The 24,833-nt window shown below is 42.3% G+C and overlaps 1 protein-coding gene across 1 annotated transcript; it reads right to left on the reverse strand.

The window, feature by feature from the left end:
* Positions 1 to 18,530: 18,530 nt before the first annotated feature.
* LOC147881582 (uncharacterized) lies at positions 18,531 to 23,550 on the reverse strand. The gene is made up of 8 exons (XM_087401207.1): positions 23,334 to 23,550; positions 22,617 to 23,197; positions 22,247 to 22,499; positions 21,992 to 22,160; positions 21,698 to 21,800; positions 21,417 to 21,548; positions 19,225 to 19,440; positions 18,531 to 18,809 (listed from the first exon to the last, which is right to left on the reverse strand). The coding sequence occupies exons 1-8, from the start codon at positions 23,548 to 23,550 to the stop codon at positions 18,531 to 18,533; spliced, it is 1,950 nt and encodes a 649-aa protein (XP_087257333.1).
* Between the last annotated feature and the right edge of the window lie 1,283 nt (positions 23,551 to 24,833).

Here is a 24,833-nt window from a genome sequence, read left to right on the forward strand (position 1 = left end):
TGGTGCAATCGGGATAGACTTAATCTCTTCCTCCTTTACAAGATGTGATGTTGTAGATGCACATTGAGTCTCCACTTCTTGTATGGGAAGAATGCATTGAGTCTCTAATTCAAGTGTAGATTGTAATGCTTCTACTTGAGGCTGTCTCTTCTTTTTCTTTGGCTCCCTCAGGTTCTTCATTGAGTCCATCATGTTGTTTCCCAATGATAGCAGTTAGATAGTGAACAGTCTTAGCCACAAAATCTTGTAGCTCGAGCTTGGTATATGCTTCTATGGAGACATGTTCAAAAATTTCATTGAGATACAACATGAAGTTGTAGGCAATTCTCCACCCACTACTAAACATGTCTTTTTGCTCCACTGTGAGGTGTGTCTGGAAATTTGGTTGGTCTTGATGCTCCCTGATTTTCATAATCGCAGAAACTAACTTGTTTGCAGACCTGTCCATCATGACATATGACAGTGAATTTGTGTAGTAAATAGTAAGATGAATGTTCATAATGATATGATAAAAGAACACTTACCTGAACACCCCGTGAAAGCCTGTAATTGAGTTGACAAACCAACAATGGTTGTCATCAAGGTCCCATACTATCAGGCTCCAAAGTGAAATACATCACCAATAAAGAGCGATAAGATTTATCACAATATTAAGTATTAATTGACACAATATTATAAATAAGAGAGTAAAAGAAAGATTGAGACCATACTTACTTCTCATAGTATGGCATAAAGACAAGTAGTATGCCATCCAAGTCTAAAGGTTGTAGAATTGAACAAACATCATCTACTATCTTCTTGGTATCACTAAGTACAGCTAAAAGAAGAGAATCGAGCATACAGACGCGATTCTGTACTGATCTAGGAAAATGAGATATAACCGTACTGCAGCAATAAATAAACAAATGTTAGAAGCAGATAGAATCAAATGATTGAAGTATCAAGCCAAGATATGTTCATATCAAACCTGAGGATGGCCATCATGACTTTGTCATTAGCCTCTTTCAAAGGGTCGGAGAGGATTGTAACTTCCTCGCTACCAAAAGTCAAAACACGAGGTTGCTTGCTAATGATGACCTTAACCTTAGAAGAGCTCCCCATTTCGTCCAATACAGCCGTTACATCAGGACAACTTATGGGCGTAGCAACCAATGTTTCCTCTGGATGCTCCACCACGTTATCAATAAATGCCTTAATGATAGATGACATAAATGCATATAGATGCAAGTCTGTATATGTGGACAATGAGGTTTCACCGCCTCTCAAATTAAAAATTTGAGCAAGGAGCAAAAAGCAGTTATATCCAACTCTCCACCCACAACTGTGGTCATCATTCTGCTTTGCTGCAGGGCATGTTACATACTCTATTTGATCTTCCAAGTCACCCTCCATTTGCATAAGTGCATCTATAGCACTTACCAACTTTCGAGCAGATCTACACATCAAAATAGAAAACATAAATGAATGTGCGCATTGCATAGGATGCATCTCATTGACATAATTATGACACAAGTAGGTTATACTTACTCATTGACATAATTATGCCATGGATAGATGCTATTGAATTGACAAAGAAGCATTGCTTGGCTAAGATGTCCACAATTACCAAGCTCCAATGCAAGCTACATTATCAATTAAGAATAATTATTATTTGATATAATCCTCCACAATGTAAGAGATAAGCTAGGTAGGGATTGATACTCACTCCTCGTGATATGCGGTAAAGATAACTCGCACTGCAGTCAAATCAATAGGTTGCAACCACTTAAAAACATCATCTATGGTCTTCTGCTTATTACTAAGTACACTAGAAACAAGAGGATCGACCATATATGCACATCTTTGTATATATAGCAGAAGCTGTTGTAAAACCATACTGCAATAAAAAGACAAGAATATTAGTTCATTTGATCCAATGGAAATACAAAAGCATAAAGTCAGTAAAAAGTTTGTGTCAAACCTAAGGATGGCTATTATAACCTTGTCATTGACCTCTTTCTTGAAGTTTATGAGGATTGAAATGTCCTCTTCATCGAATATAAAAGTAAGAGGTTGTTCTCGAACTTGAAACCTAACTTGAAATGACTTCTCCATTTGCTGCAATGTATGATTTTTTTCTAGAGTCAATCCGACGGATAGTGAGAGCAGCTTTGCTTTCTTGAGATGAGCTTTCTATATTCTCTACTCCAGCTATGTCCTCCTCATCCTCCTCCTCTCCCTTCTCCTATAAAAGGATAAAATAATTATGAGATTCAAAATTTTAAATTAATTATAAATTTAAAAAGACCTTTAAATGAATAAAGAAAATTAAACATAAGTCTTCATACCTCTACATATCTTCGTGGTCTTTTTATGTAACCTTCAGAGGCAAGGTCAGTGTCATATCCATCTTCTTCTGCTTCCTTGCTATCGCTGGTGTCCTCACTATTATATCCAGAGCTTTGATCATTTTCATCATCTTTCTTGCTCTCATCATACATGATCATCTCTATGTCATTTTCTTCATGTGAGATCGGACCTTTCTTATCAAACTTTATTGTGAGAGAAGCCATGGTATCAAGGTATTCCAAGCAACCAAGGCTCTCAATAATATTTACATTGTGTCCTTTTCTGATAAGAGCTTCAAACAGATGTCCCATTCGGCACAATGTGACTTCCCATCCAGACGGTAGCAAAAATTCCATCATACTAATTAAAAGATCAGCACTTTTTGCTGGCCTTTCATAGTGATTTGCATTGCGATGGAGGGGACTTGGAGCTTCATGCTCTTCCAGCAGTAGTTGCAATCTCTTTGCATTCCCTCTTATATTGTTTTGTAAGGAGTGATCATTGTAAGGGCTCTTCATGCACAAGAAAAAGGTTTCTAGACTCTGTATCTTGAGACCGCATTCTCTCTTGTCCCTTTTTCTTGAGTATATCCCATTGTAAATCTTGAGCTCATTGCCATATTGTTTTTCTAGGGTAGCAGACATTTGTTCCTTGTCATCTTTATCAGCAAATATGACTATATTACATTGTCCCACTCTACCAATGGTGGTATGTAATATTCTGTCAAGGAGTTGACGGATGTCATCCGGTGATATTTCATAGACAAAGAAAAGCTGAGGTCTCTCGCAAGCAGTGTCGTCGGACAAAAAATCAATGAAACTCCCTTGCACTCAACACTCTTTCCAGACTCTGAAATGATTTCATGTATGAAATAAAAGCCCTTGTTCAAAGTTTTTTCTTTTCTGAGAGTGTGGTTATTGATGACTTTTTGTGCATATGCATACACATTTTCCGGAATGTCACTTCTCATAGAGGGAGTAATTTCAGATCCATCATCTTCTATCTTCACCCATTTATGCGCCCAAGCCTTCTGTTTAGCTGACGGTAAAGCTGATGCCATCTGCCTCACAATGTTATGATCAATTTTACATTGGCTAATTGGAATATTTTTTTCTCCCAATAAATATTCAATTGCACTCTTTACTGCATCACGCTTGACCTGTTGGGATGATGCAATCTTCCATGCGATGATCTTTATCCTTTTTGCCAAAAAACCATTCTTTGGACATTAATTTCTCTGCAGCAAGACTTGCGTATTTGTCTGGTAGGTTTCTTAAAGGCCTCCACATCCGAGTTGTCATCTTTTTTTTCTCAATCTTCTTTGCCTTCTCTTTAATCAATGATGGAGCCTCATATATAACATCTCCTTTCTCACATGCAAGACACACGTCTTTGATCTGATGAAAAACTTCATCACTACGGAAAAGTATGCTTGTGTATTCTTGATACCTATCCCTTACTGTCTTGAAGCTTGTAATCACCTCTGCTCTTTCCTGCTTTCCCCTTGGTACAATGGCACTCAAGCATGTGTAGAAGTCAACAAGATTATCCGCTTCCACTTTAGTTGCAGTTCTTTTGAGAGTGGTCAAAGGAGAATTAAAAGTTTTCCATATGGTCCTAGCTTTGAGCAACATCTCTGAAGTGGAGGTGATTTTTCGTAGTGCATAAATGTCATGATTAAGTCTTTCCGACTCAATCAAATATTTTTTCTCGTTCTTGAAGATACAGATGCATGCAGAATAGTAGTGAAATTGAGGCACACTCGCAAAGATTTGATAAGCAATTTCTCCTTTCTTGTATGCATCTCTAGAGCGCTCATTACAAGCATAGGCATAGTGCTAACCATCTATTGCCTCAAATGTACAATGAGCTAAGAAATTTCTCTTGGCATCCCTTATATGTCGTTCTGGATCATTCACTGAACTCTGTCCTTCTTGAAGTGAGGGAACTTGTTTTCCGAGGAACTTAGTGAATTGCATCTCAAAATCTATAGGCTGAGAGAAATTGATGGATTGACTATAATCTCCCATGACTGGCCAAAATGTTCTTAGACGGAGTACCAAATTAGAAACAACTGGTTTTTTTCCATCAATCAAAGCCTGAAAAATCTTTTTAGCATAGGCTGTATCTAAGGTCCTGCTGTTGGTGAAGACACTTGCTTTGACCACTGTTGAAGCATGTATAACTTGAGTCTTCTGGCCCCATATATATCCTGGATCCTCATCTGTCACAGCGTCATTCAAGCGAAGATTTAGGTTCTTCATTGATAACATTTCTGCTTCTAGATCTGACTCCATTTCAAGACCCTCCGCATCCTCTTCATGTTCTTCCTCTTCTCTTCTTTGCCCTTTCTTTGTATATGAACGACCTCTTTTTCCAGTTATAGGACTTGGAACTGTAGCTCGTGAAGTACTTGCCTTTTGCATTTGACGTCGAGGTTTATTTTTTAAGGGCTCAATGTGAACTGCTTTAGATCGCCCTACTTCTTCTTCTATTGCCTCAACTTCAGGTATACTTAAGGGCTTCACTTGTTCTATTATTCCATCAACTTCATGAGTTACACCATCTAAGTGGGTAATACCATGAACAAGAGATGTGTGTGCATGTCCTGTCTTATCTGATGCATGTCGTGTCTCACTCAATTCAATTTCTGTCTAAGATGCATGTGCATGTCCGGTCTCCACCAATTCAATTCCTGTCTCAGATGTAGATCCCTTGTAAGCATCCACGTGTACAAGACCCTCATCCATTGCTACAATGTGTTCTGTCTCATCCACTCCACTTCCTCTCTCATTTGTATTACCATGAACCAGGTCTACATGGCATGTCTCATCACTTCCTTTCTCATGTGTGGATTCTTGCACCTTAGGTCCCTCCAATGAAGTTGAACCTTGTTGGATGACACCCTGAAAGTATTCAAGGATAATCTTTGACTGCATTTTTCTTGCTTGCTCAATGGGAAATTCCTCCCACACATGTTGAAGGATCTCCAATGTAGGAACCAATTCAGGAAATCTAGGTGCTTTTGGTGGCGGCATCACAAAGTGCATTGCATCTTTCTTAGAAAGAAGAAACGATCTGTTGCTCATTCTTGACTTTGTGTAAATCATCATTGTACTGCTGTCTTTTTCAATTTTTATTCCTACTAAGGTCCCCCCTTGAATCAAATTGCTCTTTGAGAAAGATACATTTGATGCCCACTCATCTTTCTCCAACTCTCTCTTTGTCATCACTAGAATGAAATTTCCTTTACTTAAGACCAAGAACCATGCTTTCTTTGTTGTGTCAACAACTGTCCAGTTTGTGAAGTCCTTTGGGGCATAAATTCTTCCATTGTATTTCAGTGTCATACCATTGACAAATGCTGTAGCCTCAAGATCCATCCTGTATTCAAGCATAACACAAATTTTAAGTACTTTGACAAACTACAATTACTTTGAAAAATCAAAAGTACAATGAGTCCCATTAATACACCTCAAGTTTTTATTCTTCCCAATCATATAAGTATCAATTTCATGCTTTGGGAATAGCCTAAAAGGCTTTACAAGGCTTAATGTGAAAAAAAATAAGGATTTACAATGATCTCTGAATACAAATTTGAAGTCTGTCATATATAAGTGCAAAATGCTCTGTCAACTTCCGCAACTGATATAAGTGTAAAATGCTCTGTCAACTTTCACAACTGTAATCTGTCATGTCCACTGATACAACTTTCAATCATCTTGAAAGTTTAAAAACCTTAATCGTTGCTTAAATGGTAGGGTTGTTGTGACTGTGAAATCGAATGTGAACGAATGGACTGGGAAGTAGTCGGGAAATTTTGAGCATGGCTTTGATTGGTTTTTTTGGAGTTCTCTCCTCTAAGGACAAACTAATCTATGCTAATCTAGACTACACCAACCGTCGAAGCGAAGAAAAGCAAGAAATAATTTCTTTTCCATTGTTCTTTTTAATATCCTTAGGTTGCGAATTAAAAGCAAAAAATAATCTATTTTCCATTATTCTTTTTAATACACTAAGGTTGTGAGTTTAAAAAAGATAAAATTTATATTTTATCTTTTTTAAACTCACACCCCTTTCTCTCTCTCTCCCCCCCTTCTCTCCCCCCCCTTCTCTCTCGCTGCCGCCCCCATCCTCCCACCCCACCTCCCCCATTCTCACTCCCACGCCCACGTCCATTCTTTCACCTTCCCCATTCCCACTCCCTCTCCCACTCCCATCCTCCCACCCCTTTCTCTCTCTCTCCCCCCCATTCTCTCTCACTGCCGTGGCAGCGGTCCCCCCCCTTCTCTCTCTCTCCCTTCCCCTTCTCATTTTAAAAAAGATAAAATTTATATTTTCAAAAACTAATTTACTTACAACTCATAAGAATTGAACATTCACATTAATAAGAAGTTAAAATCTTAATAAATTTGAATTTAAATAATAAAAACTATAAAGTAGTTTAACTTAAAGTTTATGAAAAAATAACGTAAAATAAAGAAAACAAGACTTAAAATTAAAAATTTAATATTTACCTACATTCACATTAATAAGAAGTTAAAATCTTAATAAATTTGAATTTAAATAATAAAAACTATAAAGTAGTTTAACTTAAAGTTTATGAAAAAATAACGTAAAATAAAGAAAACAAGACTTAAAATTAAAAATTTAATATTTACCTAGAAGAATATATTAATTCTCCCTAAAAAGAAATAAATTAAAGTAATAATAACGAATGTAAGTTAAACTACTTTTAAAATTTTAATTTAAAATGTAATAAAATTAAAATTATACTTTTTATATTCCAAAACAAAATGCATTATAGTCTAAATTAAACTAGTAAATTGAAAATGAAAGTGAAACTCATTTTAAATTCAAAAACAAAGAAAAATTTAAAATTCAAGTTTCTACAAGTTTTGCTTTTAGCATACATTTGTCTTTTCACATCCACGCGTTTGTCTTTTGAAACACAAGGTTGTCTTTTATCACAATTTTCACATCCACGCATTTGTCTTTTGAAACACAAGGTTGTCTTTTATCACAATTTTCAAGTTTTCACACGTTTATCTTTTCAAACACAAGGATTCATAGTTTAAAAAAAGGTGGGAAATTTGAAATTCTAGTTTCCACATGTTTCTCTTTTCAAACACCAAGGTTTATAGTTTTGTTTGTTTAAGTTTCGACTAAATCACACACCAATCTCCTCTAATATGCCTCATTGATCGTAGCTCCCAAATTCTTTCATCAAAACATCTCTCCTTTATCTCTTCTTGATCGTCGCCCACTCATTTTTTCTCCTCATTGGTAAGATTTTCTATCTCGATCGTACTTTCTCTTGTGCCCTTCCTCTCTAAATTTTCATCAAACACCAAGGTTTATAGTTTTGTTTGTTTAAGTTTCGACTAAATCACACACCAATCTCCTCTCATATGCCTCATTGATCGTAGCTCCTTTATCTTTTCTCGATCGTCGCCCACTCATTTCTTCTCTTCATTGGTAAGATTTTCTATCTCGATCGTACTTTCTCGTGTCCTCCCTCTCTAAATTTTCATCTCTCGTCCATCTCTCTCACTCTTCTCTCTCTCTCTTTCCTCTCCGCTCTAGTCTACGTTTCCTCTCATCTTAGTCTACTCTCTCCCCTCCTCTTCATTTCCCCTCTCTCTCTCTCTCTCCCTTTCTCCTCACCTTTTCCCTCTCTCTCACTTGCGCTCCCCACTCTCTCTCTCACTTGCCGCGGCCTCCCCCCTCTCTCTCTCTCCCCTCCCCTCTCTCTCTCTCCCCCCTCTCTCCCTCTCACTGCCGCGGCAGTGGCCTCCCCCCCCTCTCTCTCTCTCCCCCCTCTCTCTCTCTCTCTCTCCCCCCCCCTCCCTCTCTTTCGCTGCCGCAGCAGCGGCCCCCCCTCTCTCTCTCTCTCCCCCCTCTCTCTCGCTGCGCCTCCCTCTCTTCTCTCTCTCTCCCCCCCTTCTCTCTCACTGCTGCGGCAGCGGCCCCCCTCTCTCTCTCTCCCTCCCCCCTTCTCTCTCTGCCGCCCCCTCCTCTATCACCCCCTTCTCTCTCGGCGCGGTAGCGGTCCCCCCCTTCGCTCTCTCTCCCTCCCCCTCTCTCTCGCTGCCACGTCCCCCCTCTCTCTCCCCCCCTCCTCTCTCGCTACCGCGGCAGCGGCCCCCCCCTCTCTCTCCCTCTCCCCTCCCCTCCCTTCCTCTCCCCCCCTCCCTCTCCTCCCCCCTCTCTCCGCTGCCGTGGCAGCGGCCTCCCCCCCTGTCTCTCTCTCTCGCCCCCCTCCTCTCTTGCTACCGCGGCAGCGGGCCCCCCCTCCTCTCTCTCTCTCCCTCCCCCTCTCTCTCGCTCTCGCATCCCCCCCTTCTCTCTCTCCCCCCTGCTCCTCTCTCGCTGCCGCGGCAGCGGCCCCCCCTCTCTCTCTCCCCTCCCCTCCCCTCCCTCTCCCCCCTCTCTCTCTCTCCCCCCCCCTCTCTCGCTGCCCCCCCTTATCTCTCTCCCCCCCTCCTCTCTCGCTGCCGTGGCAGCGGCCCCCCTCTCTCTTCCCTCTCCCCCCCAGTGGCCCCCCCTCCTCTCTCTCTCTCCCTCCCCCTCTCTCTCGCTCTCGCATCCCCCCCCCTTCTCTCTCTCCCCCCTCCTCTCTCGCTACCGCGGCAGCGGCCCCCCCTCTCTCTCTCCCCTCCCCTCCCCTCCCTCTCCCCCCCTCTCTCTCGCTGCCCCCCCTTATCTCTCTCCCCCCTCCTCTCTCGCTGCCACGGCAGTAGCCCCCCCTCTCTCTTCCCTCTCCCCCCCTCCCCCTCTCTCGCTGCCGCGGCAGCGGCTCCCCCCTCTCTCTCTCCCCTCCCCTCCCCTCCCTCTCCCCCCCTCTCTCTCTCCCTCCCCTCTCTCTCGCTGCCCCCCCTTCTCTCTCTCCCCCCCTCCCTCTCTCGCTGTCGCGGCAGTGGCAGCGGCCCCCCCCTCTCTCTCTCTCCCTCCCCTCTCTCTTGCTGCCCCCGCCCCCCCTCCCCCTCTCTTGTTGCCGCGGTAGCGGCTCCCCCCTCTCTCTCTCCCCTCCCCTCCCCTCCCTCTCCCCCCTCTCTCTCGCTGCCCCCCCTTCTCTCTCCCCCCTTCCCTCTCTCGCTGCCGTGGTAGCGGCAGCGGCCCCCCCTCTCTCTCTCTCCCTCCCCTCTCTCTCGCTGCCCCCGCTCCCCCTCTCTTGCTACCGCGGCTCCCCCCTCTCTCTCTCCCCTCCCCTCCCCTCCCTCTCCCCCCTCTCTCTCACTGCCCCCCCTTCTCTCTCGCGACAGCGGCCCCCCCTCTCTCTCTCTCCCTCCCCTCTCTCTCGCTGCCCCCCCTTCTCTCTCTCCCCCCTCCCTCCTCTCTCGCTGCTGCGGCAGCGGCCCCCCCTCTCTGTCTCTCCCTCCCCTCTCTCTTGCACCCCCCCCTCTCTCTCTCCCCCCCCGTTCCTCTCTCGCTGTCGTGGCAGCCCCCCCCTCCTCTCTCTCCCCCTTCCCCTCCTCCCTCTCCCTCCCTCTCTTCGCTGCCGCGACAGCGCTCCCCTCCCTCTCCCCTCCCCTCCCCTCCCTCCCCCCCTCTCTCCGCTGCCGCGGCAGCGGCCTCCCCCTCCCCTCTCTCTCTCCCCCCCCTCGCGGCTTCCCCCCTCTCTCCCCTCTCTTCCCCCCCTCCCCCTTCTCTCCCCCATCCCTTTCTCTCCCCTCTCTTTCCCCCCCCTTCTCTCCTCTCTCTCCCTCTCTCTTTCTCTCTCTCTTTTGCTGCCGAGGCAGCAAGACTCTCTCTCTTATATTCTCTCTCAAAAAATCTTTCCTTCACTTTTCTCTCTCTATAATAAAATTTCAAAGAATACAAATTTTAAAAAAAGTACCTGGAAAAAAGTTGAAAATTTCTTAACATGAATAGGATTCTTAAAAATAAGAAATACAAAAGTAGGATTTAATAATAGTTTTTGCATTATTAGTGCAACATTATAGAGAGATATTGTGACTTTTACTATGTGGAAATGACAATACCAAAAAGTAAACTTTTGATTCTTGAATGGCTTTTTTTTTTTGAAAATGTGGGTTTATATTAATATGGAGTGAAATATATATACAATCATTAAAAAAGACCAACAAACTTCCAATAGAAGTTCTGATCATTAATAGTGCAACCTCTAGCTATAACAGAAATCGTCTGTTCAACTGAAAACCCAGTAGTAGAAACAGAAAAGAATAGTGATCTAGGCCGTCTCCTGTGGCTCTTCCTTGGGTGCCAGGTGTGCAACCACTTGCAGAACGATAGTGTCTAGGATGCGAGGATGGGGGCATGGCTTTCGGACTCTGGTTCATAGTCTGGGCTCTAGAGGCTTGAAGTTGGGAGGAGTGACTTCATTACAGACTTTGAAAGTAACTCCACCGGGTCATTCCATGACACCGGTCTCTTGTAGACAACCAAGGGAGGGGGGGCTGATGGAGAAGGCGTAGCATAGGCCGGCGAGACATGCAGGGATGCCATTGTTGTGAGGAGAGGCTATGTCATAGGGGAGGCTAGAAACAATTGACCCGTAGGCACATGGTAAGAAAGAACATGCTTAGGAATCTTGACCATCATTGTCGTTGCTTGGACATGAGGTAGTACCATATGTGGGGTGGTGGTCATGGGGAACTTTTCTTTTCCCACCTATTTTTGTAGCTATGCTAGTAGAGCAGTCTCTTTCTTCGTGGTATGTTTGTCCTTTTTGTAGCACTTATGAATTTGATGTTGCAGTCGTGATATCTTTTCAAGATTTGCACCTCTTTCCTGTGTTCAAACATACATTCATTACAATCTCATTAGTACCAACAGAGATGTTACCAAAAACCTTAGCACATCTCTGAGCCCATAGAGACCAAAGAGTGGAACTGCGCATAGTGTTCGAGTTTTCTGGGGACCTGGTTGGTATGTCTCCCAGCAGAAGGAAAGCATAATTGATTGAGAAAAAGCTAAACTGTTTGTGCACAACATTTGTCCCATAATTCTCTAGAATATATGCAGTTTAGAAATAGGTGGGAGGTATCTTCTTGTGCTCTGTCACATCTTTGGCAATAACCATCTCCTTGTCCTATTATCAATGCTCATTTGGCTATCCAGACTCCTTTGTGCATGATGAGCCATAAGAGGCAAGCCTCTTTCTCTGGGAGTTCCTTGTCCCACATTTTTTTGAATTTTTTAGACCACACTCTTTCTGAATCTGCTCTCAACCACTTCCGATTAAGTTGAGCTAAGAGCTGTTCCTGTCCTTCGACAAAGATGGGGATGGGGAAGAGTTTTGTCTAGCATGCCCACCTAAATTCTTTAGTAGACAGAGGAGCCCTTCCACCCATCCACGCAGTTGATTCTTTGTCCCAAAGAGTCTATCTCAAGGCTAGCATCTGTAGGTCGAATCTGTTTAGTTTAAATCTAACTTTTAGCCTGTCATTTTCTATCCACTTCCTTTGCTCTCTATCCCACATATCTCCCCAGACCCGAATCCCTTTCTTGTTGAGCCACAAGGCATTCTTGATTTCATCGTCCTTGAGTGGGGTGGCTGATCAAGTGGCTGAAAACCAAATTGAATCATTGGCCACGAAAGTGCCCATTTTCCTAGAGAACCCTTTCCAGATCACATATGGTCTCAGTGACTCCCAGGTTGACTACATACCTTTCCAAAGGTCTGAGCCCTTTGTTGTGTAGGCTTCCTTTTTGTAGAGGGAAAACCCAACCGGAAGGTGTTTCCAGTGTTTACACCTGATAATCTTTACCTTACTTATATTTCTAAGGATTAAGTAAGCCCAAATCTTATATGGGAGCTACATTGCCTATATGATCCATTGCACCATGAATCTAGCCTTAGATTTTTCAACATTTGCTATTCCTAGTCCACCTATAGCCTTTGGTTTTGTGTAGGTTTGCCATTTCACCTTAGGGACTTTGTGATTGACCTCGTCTTCTCCCCAAAGAAAGGATCTGAACAAACTGTTGATCTGTCTCAAGAACTTCTTGGTTGGGAACCAGTAGGAGATAAAATAAATAATGGAGGGGTAGATGTAATGGTTGAGGACAAATTTTCTTCTTGCTAGGGTCAGTTGCAACCCTTGCTATCTGTTCACCTTGCTTTTGACCCTGTCTAAGACCTAGTCCCATCTGTCTTGCATAGTGTTGAGAGTCCACACTCAACATCACGTGATCATGTGTGCATAGCACCATCACGTGATCATATGTGCTAACCCTAAATGGGTGTGTATATATTCTATTTTTTCAACTAAATCTAGTGTATAGTTAGTCATTTGTGGTGTGCTCTCTAGCTGTACCCTCTCTCCTCATCTCCACTCTTCTCCTCTGCCCTCTTCACATTTTTTCTCTCCTCTGCCCTCTTCACATTTTTTCATGGTATCAGAGCTCCCTTGCCTTCCGATGAGGCATTGTGATCCTTGAGAGTGTGAGAGAGATCGAGAGCGATTGAGAGTTCTTTCATTTCGTTGATGAAAGATTTTTGTTCATTCCTTTATGAAATTCTATTCATTGTAGAATTTTCATTCAGTTCATTGTGAGCTTGAGTGTTCCTTATTCCATGAGAGAGAGAGAGAGAGAGAGAGAGAGAGAGAGAGAGAGAGAGATAGAAAGAGAGAGATATTGTTGCTATGAGAGTGACAAAGATAGGGAGAGTTCCTTGAGATTGAGATTTGGAGGAGGAAATCTTGTCTTTGAAAGAAAAAGAGAGAGCTATTGATGTAAAGAAAATCCAAGGAGTAAGAGTCCCTTTTTGAGAGTTTGAGGACTGGATAGGGACATACTACAGCTCAACTGCACACATGATGAACCGTTGAGCTTCTTCACAAGCTCCCACACAAGTCTAGCTCAAAGGGCTCAGCATACCTTTAGTGCACCGACTCGGACTCCTAAGCTCAAAGCCCTGCAACAACGAAGCTCACCAAATGGCAGTCTTCCACAAAGAGAAGCATCTCACCAGCCTACTCTATTGACTTCGCATCACACTAACTATGACTCAAGTGCTATGCTCATAGGCTCTTAGCTCCAACTCTCAGTCCAATCTCCACACGACCTGCAACCATCAACACCTCTTAATGCCAAGAAGCTTTGAGTGGCTTACCTCTTCGCCATACACTGCGCCAGCCTACCTTGAATGCAACATCAATTGCAAAGCCTTCTATTGAGCTGCACTCTCCTACTACAGCCAATGGACTATGCTCTAGTGCTTTAGCTAGCCATAGAAGAGTAGCTCCACCATTAGCGCTAGCCTCCATGCTCTCTACAGGCTATCAACACTCAACAGCAGGAAAGCTCCATTACAATGACTACAACGACTAGCTGGCCATCTCCTTCCAAAATGATGCTTGACCACCATGCTAGCCATATGACTCCTATAATGCGGCTCTAGCAAACGGGACGATAGCACCTGCAAGGCAACCGATTGCCTCTCTCAACAAGCTCATCAACCTGTACTACCTCTAGTAGATCTACGAGTGACGCCCGCTCCATGCACATTGCCGATCCATCGACTAAAGGCTCCCTACAACCTTTGCACCAAGCGGATCCTCCAAAAGGGCTTCTCCAATAACATCAACGGCTCTACACTCGGCTTTTGCTTCATGTAAAGATGTCACCAATAGAGCTTCCTCCACGCCTGGCTCCTTGATGCTGCTAGCCTCTCCAATCCATCTTGATGACCTCAGTGTTCCATCGATTCTGTCACCATTCCGAGCTCCATCGATTGGTTTTCTAACCTTGGAAAAGGACTCGTGGCACATACCTTATCACCTAGGGTCACCACACAAGGGTTGGCTCAGAAATGCCACGTGGCAGATAATCCATAACCATAGTTGAGAAGCTAACCACGATTGGTTAGTCAAGGTTGGTCCATAGTTGGCCATGTGGTAGTGAATCCCATCACCCACCTTGGGTCAAGATAACCCGGGTATAGTTAGGAAAGTATAGGGTTGGTCAAGTTAAACCCGGGTCAGGTTAACCACCATTGGTTGGGTTGCCACAGCAAGGTTTGGTTAAAAATTTGACATGTGGCACCTTTGACACCTCATCAATCAATAGTTGACTAGTCAAAGCTGAGTCATCATATGCCACATCAGTTGTCCAGGCACACAACGCCAGCTAAGCACTGTTACCTCATGCCAAGCACACACATACACTGCATGTGAACACATAGGTGCCACCTCACATAGTGCTTCATAGGGATAGTCTCTTCACAGGCACAGTTTCTATTTTTGCATATGACTCACAATGCCACATCACCACTATGCATTTTCACACTTTTTTGCCCCTCCACCTAGATCGGAATTGAGGGTTCTACAAAAAGGCAAAACGCTTGATTTTTTGTGCTCTATGTGCTCATCACATCATGCACACATTTCAGCTCACATTTGAGCCTCACCCGTGATAAAACCACCTCCTACATGCACATTCGCCTCTACATCGATGCATCTGACCCAACACTTAAAAAGAACAAAAGAAAAGGACTTATTTGTTGTGCTTTCATCAATCAACGTTTGGTATAGATTTAGATTAGAGTAGACTAGATCACCATAGAGGGGATGCTTTGAATCTCCCCAAGTTGCCATTCTAAGCCATGCCCGGAATTTCTGACTAGTACCTACTCGGAGTTAGTCCATATGCTCACATACGGTTTCACATCATTACATTACCTAAAACCTGATGTTCATCAGTTCAGTGAGTAGACTTCAGAGTTTTCTTGGGCATTGCCGATTGTTCAATGGGTAGATAGCACATGATTTGAGTTCACACATACATGCCACCATTGTAAAGCTTACTTGGCTATTTTACGGCATTGTGCACATCATTTCAGCTTTATAAAGCCTCTTGGCTATTCCTAGCATCATTTTCCACAAGCCTTATAACACAAATTGGGTTTTATATATTGCAGCTCATTGATAGTTCAGATTTCACTTGGTACAGTTAGTGTTTTGCAGTTGATTCATACAGAGATTTTCATGACACTTTGAGTACATTTCTTGCACCATGTCTATGACTAGCAACCTCAATCTGGAGGCATCTGCTAAGCTAGATAACTCCAATTATGGCACATGGAAATATCAAATGGAGACCATTCTTGTACTTCTAGACAAATAGGAGTATGTCAATGGATCTACACCTAGAACATTGGATGATCCAGCCAGCTCTACTCCACCTGTTCTCACAGCACCAGCAGTGGGATCTACAGCTACACAGACAGTTTCTACACCTGTAGCAAATCCTGCCATTGCCTGAGCTCAGGAAGAATGGGATAAGAAAGACAAATATGCATATCATTTGATTAAGCAGAATGTGCAAGATGTCATGCTAGGATTGCTCAACACAGTCAAGACATCGAAAGAAGCATGGGATATGTTCGCAGCTCTCTACAAATCCAAGAACACATCCAGGATTCTCACACTGAGAAACCAAATCAAACAGAGTTTCCACAACAGTAGCAAAACGGGTCATGCTTATGTACTCCGGATAAAAGAATACAACAATCAACTTGTAGCAGTAGGAGAGACTATGAACCCTGCAGAAATGGTTCAAGTCATGTTGAATGGACTAGGAAAGGGATACGAGAATCTAGTCCAGAGTATTGCCATCCAGCATCAAATTTCGACATTGGAAGTCCTACTTGGTGAAGAACTTAGGACTCAAGCTATTCAAGCACGAAAAGGTCATTCTAATGATCAGGCATTCAAAGCTTCAAATAGAAGCAGAGGTAGAGGAAGAGACAGAGGTAGATCATTCCAGAAAAGTGGTTATCATCAGCAAAGTCAGAATCATCATCAGCATCATCCTTAGCAACATCAGCATCAGCAAAGAGGAAATCATTCCAATCGAGGAAGATTCCAAGGATGAGGGAATGCATCCAACAACGTGTCAAACATTCAGTGCAACTACTATCACAAGTTTGGATACTATGAAAGAGATTGCCACAAGAAATAGTACGACCAAGGTGATCAATCTAGTAGTAAAATTGAGGGAATTTTCGTGGCAGAGGAAATCATCGTGGTGGACATTCTAGTCACAGACATTTTGCAAATTAGCATGGGAATATGTTTCTTGCAAATGTGGAAATGCAACAGACTGATACAGTGTACTCAAACACTGATTATAATCTCAAAGAGGATTTCAGCTATCAAGTCGACCAAGCAGAACACTTGAGATCGTTGGTATATCGACAGTAGTGCATCATCTCACATGACAAATCATCAGGAATGGTTTACAGAGATGAAACCATTAGAAGGCTAGAAAAATGTCATCTACATAGCAGACAATACATCGAATCTAGTTTAAGGGACAAGTGTTGTCCCTATAAACAATTTCACTGATACAAAAGGATTGGTGAAAGATGTGCTCTATGTTTCTAAGCTTAGTAAGAACCTCTTGTTAGTAGGTCAAATGACAAAACACAATTATCGAGTCATCTTTGACGGAGATGAATGCACTATCAGAGATAAATCCAAAAGATGTTAGCTAGTAGCAAAAGGTGTCAAGGAAGGATGCTTATAGAGAATGCTAGCTACAGTACCAAATAAGCATGCCATGTCAGCTCAACCGCAATAAATGCCACTATCTGCAAAATGGCACAAGAGATGTGTTCATGTTAATTTCAAGTACTTGTTAGATCTCAGGAATCAGAATATGGGAATTGGGATTCCGAAGCTGCAATTTCTTGGAAAATTTTGCACAGCATGCTTTTCGGCAAACAAAAGCAAACCAGCTTTGGCAGAAGTACCTCTCGAGCAAGAGGTATTCTTGATTTTATTCATGCAAATGTATGGGGTTATGCCCAGACCTGCAGCATCAATGGTTCACTTTAGTACTTGACTTTCATCGACAACTACAACAGATGTTGTTGGGTATACTTTCTGAAAGAGAAATTTGAAGTGCTTTCCAGATTTCAAGAATTCAAAGCCATTGTAGAAAACCAGATAGGCAAAAAGATCAAAGTCATGAGATCAGATGGAGGAGGTGAATACATGTCTTCAGCATTCATGAACTTTTGTAGAAGTCATGGCATTCAAAGACAATTCACATGTGCAAATACTCCACAGTAGAATGCAAGAGCTGAAAGGAAGAATGGGACTTTAGCAGACAGTGCTAGAGCAATGCTTAGTGAGAAGCATCTTCTGAATTAGTATTGGGAAAAAGTAATAGCCACTGCAAACTATTTGCTTAATCAGCTTCCTACCGAACCAATATAGGGTATGACTCCTTATGAAGCATTTACTGGACATAAGCCACACATTGGGCATCTTCGCATATTTGGTTGGATATCATATACCCACATACATGATGATCATCGTAGGAAATTGGATGCAAAGTCATGCAAATGCATCATGGTTGGCTACAGTGAAGAAAGCAAAGCATACAAGTTGTATGATCCCATGAACTGCAAAGTCATTATCTCTAGAGATGTAATCTTTGATGAGGAATCATAATGGAAAACCTGAAACACAATGGAGATAGAAGCATCAACTTCACAGCCATCTACAGAAAAGGTTGATGAAGAACAACAAGAATTGCCAGATAGAAACCATTTGAGCAAAATACAGACACATCCCATTGAAGATGCAATTCCACAATGCATGATAGCATGACCCTTCCTGCACTTACATGTAGCATAGTTGTCAGTGTGCCAACTCTATCTAAAGCCGTCCGGCCATCAGGCCACACATGGCCCCCATTTGGTGTCCAAACTAGGACCTACCAGATAACCGATCTACTCAAATGCCTTCTCCTCATATGGAGGGCTTACAAGTAGAGTTAGCTAGTTCTCGTGTAGTTATAGGAGAGTGGAGCATTGATATCTAACAGGTTGCACGTATGTGTAGAACAAAATTTTGATGTCTTTGAATAAATTAATATATTCTACACTCTTCAGGATGCATGCATCAAATGAAACATAGCACTTGTAATGAGTCAACTATCTCAAATATTTATTCCATATATTTTTGGTCTCACATTCAGGATTGGAATGTGTACTACTAGAAGTCAAAGTTTGTCGAATTACATTGAGCAATGCATAAGTTATGAGCTAGGCAAGATACCTATATGCAAAAAATTCCCTGAATCTTACCAAAGATGACTACACCCAAGCAAACATTGACCCTGAAACCCCCATTGATACAACTAAAAGAAAAACTTATCATGTGAGTAAATATTGGTCCCAATAGGCTTAATCTTGATTATGAGAATAGTGCTTTTGTTGACTATGTCCACAATCTATGATTTACACTTAAATAACCAGCCATATCTTTTCCACTTGTCGAACGTAGGCCATCAATTATATTACACCATGTTGATCCAAGTACTCCAATGAAATAGTCTGCTTCTAATGCCATCAAAAGATTTACAATAGCATTGGCGGTACTTGCTTCGACCCCAAGGCTTGCTTCGTAGACTGTCATTCGGGTGGTACCAGTTTGTCTTCTAATATTGGTGTAGTAGAAATTCCAACCATCATAATTTTTTGAATCATCAATGACTTCCTAATGTCATAGTAGAAAAGAAAAAACTAGTTAAAATAAAATTCAATTCTCTTCCTTTTTTAATGGAGACTACTCCCTAACATTATGCATGAATTTAGGATTCCTCTTGGTAATAAACACATAAAACAACTTAACAAAATAGATATATCAAACAAATTAAGATATAAGAAAATGATAGAGTATTCTTCTTGCATGTGAATGCATCTCAGTAGGGTGTTCCTTATAAAACTTAAAAAGATAGTGATATGTGTCTTTTGAAGATATTCAATGGAGGGTTGTGAGATGACTTCAAGAATGTAAAAATCCTTTTTCTCCATATAACGTGGGTAAAATCATATTTTCCAAAATGGGAAATCTTTGTTACTTTCAATCTAGAAAAAATACAAAATACTAAAGATGTAACTTTGATATTTACCTGCATTTCGGTTGACAACCAGACGTTCTTTGCATCTAGAAAACGAGAACGGACACGATATGCCAACTCCATATATTTTGGAAATCCAACCATCTCCATCTCATCTTGTTTATCACCCAACCGCACGTGCATTGATATCATTGGGCGGGGTATCCATGGTTTGTGATTTTGCCACACATATCTCTCCATTTCTCCAAACAAACTCGTTGTGTCCACCTAAACACATATGAACCATTAAGAGGCCTAAGAAGAACTATGCTAAAAATTCCTCTTTACTTTATAGAGACATAAAATAGATGAAAATATATAGCTGTACAATAGTTGTATTTACCTCTCTCTCTCTCTCTCTCTCTCTCTCTCTCTCTCTCTATCTCTCTCTCTGTCTGTTTGTCTATCTGTCTGTCTGTCTATCTCTCTCCTTAGTTTTTAATGTTTTTTCTATTTGTTTTCTTTTGGCTTTTTTGTTTTAACAAAGTATATCTCCTTTATTTTATTTTACCCCCAAACTCCCCCTTATTTTCTCCTCAAATTTGTCTTGATCTCAAGGTGTGAGTAGCTACAATAGCTTTTATCTTGATAGGTAAGCTAAAGCCAAGTGGCAAACTATGAAAGGGACAATTCTAGGAAGTTTTAATTGCAAGCAAGTAGAGAAGATTGAGGAACTATAAGCTTACCACACATCTCATGGTACAGTACTTTTTATGGTAGGTAGCAAATATTCCTTACTATATTGTCCAAGAAGAATCATAAAATTGGAGCGAGGACTATGAGTTATTGCTTTAGGTAGTGGTTTAATTATGGAGAGCATTGAAATCCAAGATTTGGATAACAACCATTATATTCTTATAAGAAGATCAATTTTGTTTTATCATGAGCATGGTGGAAAAAATCAAGACATTAAGATATGAGATGCACGTAATTGCATCACCGGATATAGATTGAGGATCAAGACACAATCTCTTACCACACGTTGTGAATAATTATATAGGTCAATTATACATATGAAAAGCCTAAAGTGTCCTATGAGCGCATGGGCTATTACACAGTATCACGAGCTCACCATCAATTTTGCGATCCTACCCACCACATAAGTCATCCCCAAAATCTTCAAATGCACAATTAAAGTGATCAAATAGCTCACATAATAAGTGCATTGTGATGAGGGAAGAGAAGACACCAACCTATTGTCTGTACAAAAAGTACACTCTTATCTCTTATGCCAAAAAGATATCCTAGATAGTGCACTTTCAATCTCATGATAGTCACTCATAGGTTGAAAACCATAAACTCCATCACACATAGCAATGACTAGCTACTATGACACCCCAACTAATGCCATCAGTGCCCAATAGTGCGTGTAGACCATAGTATAAACATATGCTCTCACACATACAAATCCACACACCCACACATACTTGAGCATCCATTTATACAAAGTCTTCATACTGAGTTTTTGTCGGCACTCCGGAGGTGAAGGGCAGACTCAACCATGATGAAGGCTAGCACTAAAGGAGAAGGCTAATCAAAAGGTAGCCCAAAACCTCTTCATTCAAGCTACAACTACTTGTGAAGACTATGAGATTTCATTTAAGTCTCTCTCGAATGAGCGTCTAAATCTAGCTAATAGGGCAACACATCACTTAAGATGGAAAGAATTATCACAAAAACTAGCAAGTTGGACAACATGGACGAAAACTTCACAAGGTGAAATTTGCTTGTCTGCTAATATGGGAGAAGTATATCCATTAGATAGGCTCTTTGACTTGTGCCACACAACACTTAAAAAAAATTAGAATCTTCTAGGCTTACAAACAAGGTGAAAATAAACTGGCTAGATATAGATAATAGCAGCATGTATATGTACATTGGATAGGAACTACATTATGATAGGATGTTATGGGTGTTAACGTTAATATATAGCTTGTTAATTAAATCGTTCTACATGGTAGCTATAGTCTTTTATACTGCACCCTCTCGTTTTCTCTTTTTCCTTGAAAGAATTTTGTATACAACGCTAGAACCAGCTCTAATGACAAAAGAAAATTCCCCTTTTAGAATGCGTTGCTTCTTCTAGTCTGCTTGAATTCTAACTGCTTTGCCTATTTACTTGTCCATCACTCTATTCCAAAATTATGTGTCGTAAGCGGAGATAAGAAAGCTTCAAGAGCGATGAAGGGAAACGTGAGAGAAACCTGGCTGCGTGGGTTTTTCAAAGAGTCTCCAACGATCATCTCTGCAGCCTGCTCTCCGAAAGATTGATGTCGAGCTTTGTTCATCAAGCGGCAAGTGTACTCAGTTGGAAACCTGGTTAAGTAGCGCACCGCCTGTAATGTAGGAAATGGTTGTTTGAGAGAAGGCCGCACGCCAAAGAAGGCAAGCTCCTTCGATAAAAATTAGAATCGAGCATTGATATGATCAGTGGGTGGGGATTCGCAAGGACCACGTCATTTCGTGATAATGATCAGATAAATACCTGTGCTGTCCACCAGCGTTTATCTTTGGCTGCATGGTGGATTAGGAGCTCTCCTCGGACTTCAGCAGTTGGTTGCGAGAAATTCCAGGGATAACCCCATTTCCTGAGATAAGCCAGCCAGTTTACGATCCGAACGTGCTGCTTCCAAATGAGCAATTAGCATTTGGAAGATGGCGTAATGCCCTATCCCGTCAAGATTCATCCGTTTCTTCTTAGATGTCTGATAGTCGATTGTCCAAGCCCCTAGTACATACACCATATCTAGTATACAGGAAAGTTCAAACGAATGCATACCCTTGGATCTCGACTTCCCATATCTCATCATGCTCAGCGTAATTGCTATTTTGCGTGATGATCCCCTTTGCCCACGCATCGGGCTGTGACGCCAACTTGGAAGCTTGCGCTCTGCACTCTGCTGACGTTTCCGGCAGGAAATAGCATTCCCAGCGCGCTTTTCCGGCACCTGGATTCATTCATGAGTCGTTATGATCATTTTCCTTTCAAATGCATAACACGATTCCAGAACGGAGGGCGTCTTGATAAGGACACCTTTGCATTTCGGATGGTCAGCCCTACGGAAATAATCGGTCACGAAAATCCTATTCTCTCGCACCGCCACGGCGAACAAACGCGTTGTGAACGAAAGGACGGCTCCCAGTCCCATGCCGCCATTGTGTTCGTCCCACTTAGCCAGAAGGAACTTGAGCTTTGGTTCGCTGCAATTCTTGGGATGCTGGTGGAGCCACAGGTCTTGCTGCATGGCGCGGGTCATGGGCAGATTATCGGCATCTGCTCCTTCGACCTGTGCATGACGGCAAAACAATATTGGACGCTGACCAATGCAAGCAACACTGGCTTCTTGAGAAGGTGAAACTCAGGATTGAGGAAGCACACTTTTTGATGGAAAAGACGTAAGTACCCAAGGCGGCCTGGGAGCCCCAAAAGGATTTGTAGCAGCAAAAAGCTTCTCATCCGGCAGCTCAGTGCCTGGATATATATTTCTGAGCGATCCTTTCCAGAGCAACCAGTTTGGCCGAGATCCATCCTGCTTCCGGTTGTCGAGCAGCCTGTATTCCGCAACTTTAGCACTGCAGTTCTCTAGATGCGGCGGCATCGGAGACCAATTATCCAATGAAGGCAAATTATAAGCTGATTTAGGCCGATGCTTCCGGTTGCTTGACGGAAGATCAGCCTCTTCAGTCAGAAACGAGTCCCAAAATGATAGTAGTCTCAATTTTCTGGCTTGGCTCGTATCGCCGGATCCGCTAGTACTGACGTTACCAGCAGATGCATTGATGTACTGAGAGACACTTTTGATGTATGCTTGCCCTTCTCCAGTAGTGTTGGGAGAAAATTCTGCCGTCGCATTTCGTGAAAGGTCTTCCATGCATGCTTGCCCTTGTTCAAATATAGTATCGACATTAGACTCTGCAATCGCATTTTGTCCTCGAATGTCAACGTCATGTCCATACATGATAAGAGTAACACCTCCATACACAACTATAAAAATAACGTGGATCGATGACTGGATAGCAGATATCGTGACATGCAACAGATTGAGCACAACGAAGAAATTGGAGAGAGAGAGAGAAAGAGAGAGAGAGAGAGAGAGAGAGAGATTGGTGGGATATAGTACCTCCAAAGGTGCCGTTCCAAGACATTACCCCATTTGAGCTGCCTGCTGCAACGTCCTGGCAGAAGATCCTTCGAGTTTCCGGGAGGAAGAATAGAGATCTTGAGGCTTCCAAGAACACGAAAACAGCGAATCCAACCACAACGCCTTTGATAGTGGCTTTGTGGTTGCAGAACTTTGCAAGCGACCGAGCTGGGGAGCACAAATTGCTGAGCATCATGGTGTGAGGATGCAACTCGGTAAATTATGAAGAACTATGCTCTCTCTGTGAAAAGCCGGTCGACTAAGCTGAACTACTCTACCTCACAATCAGTAGCCACATTAAAATGGGGCGTACATTAAACAGAAACGCTGCAAGATACGAGGACCTCGTGAGAGAGTCCACCACTGAAGGTCTGGATTCGCTTGAATTATATCAGATGAGAGGTTTGGCAGAAACGTAGAATGCAATCAAGATATCGTTTGTCGTGGTTTGGGTGGTGCAGGCCGGGGGCCGGCCTCTGCAAAACATGTTGCAACTTGCGGAGAGGATGAAAATTGATTTCTTCACGTAGTTTGAAAATTAAACTCTTCACGTAACTAGGAAATCTATCGATTTCCACGATCCGCTTGTTTACTGCGCACGTTCTCGTTCGTGCCCAAAGGAAACGACTTCAAAACGATTATCAATTCAAAGTTCAAAGCGTGCACGCCAAAATTGGGAAACCGAGTGCCCAACCATTTCCCAAAACCTCCCCAAAACAAACACGCCTTATCTTGACATGGTTGCAGGATTATGTTATCTTGAAATGGTTGCTTGTGGAAACCGCTCCAACAAGTGTGGCTTTTTGGTCAACCCAAAAGTTAATTGAGTTACTTGCAAAAAAACCGTTGAAGTCTTTTCTCATTGTTTAACTTTTCTCTTATAATGGGTACATAATTACAAAAACACTCTTTAAGTCTTTTCTCACTCTTCCTCGAGGTCCCGAGAGACTACCTTGAACCATTTACCACTGGTAGTAGGAGTATTCCCACCAAGAATCGTATTACTACTGCCGGTAGGTGACATATTACTGGTGGTAGTACTACTACTACCTGCGGTAATACAATAATTACCATTAGGGAACTAATAAGGCCTACAAAGGGTCCCATCACCCCATATGGGGACAAAAAAGTACATCTCCCTAAGTCCTTGGTGGTCCCCAAAAGTGCACCTCCCTCTCCCAGGTACACCCTAGCCCAAAAATTTGAAATTTTTCAAAAGTGACCAAAATGGCCCAAAAATCTTCAAAACTTTCCCCCAAACCATGCCTATGCACCCAAATCACTTTTCAACATCTAAATCCTACTCCTTCTCACTGTAATCATCTTCCAATCCCACATTTATATTCCTTCTATCGTAAGCACTTTGCAACACCCAAATCCAATTTCGTCTTATCATTTTGTCCCAAACTTGCTTCAATCGATCCTATTATATCTTTCCATTGTCCCAAACTTGTTTCCATTGATGCTATTCTATTCTTT

This window comes from Dipteris shenzhenensis, chromosome 30, assembly GCF_047967505.1.
Source record: "Dipteris shenzhenensis isolate YYH24624 ecotype China chromosome 30, Dip_SZ_1.0, whole genome shotgun sequence".
NCBI classification, from domain to species: Eukaryota; Viridiplantae; Streptophyta; class Polypodiopsida; order Gleicheniales; family Dipteridaceae; genus Dipteris; species Dipteris shenzhenensis.

Coding starts and splice junctions, on each gene's coding strand:
- LOC147881582 (XM_087401207.1), bottom strand. CDS start 23,550: ATGATGCTCAGCAATTTGTGCTCCCCAGCTCGGTCGCTTGCAAAGTTC. Junction 22,500..22,616: donor GGGCTCCCAGGCCGCCTTGG/GTACTTACGTCT, acceptor CGTCATGCACAG/GTCGAAGGAGCAGATGCCGA. Junction 21,549..21,697: donor AACGCTGGTGGACAGCACAG/GTATTTATCTGA, acceptor CCTACATTACAG/GCGGTGCGCTACTTAACCAG.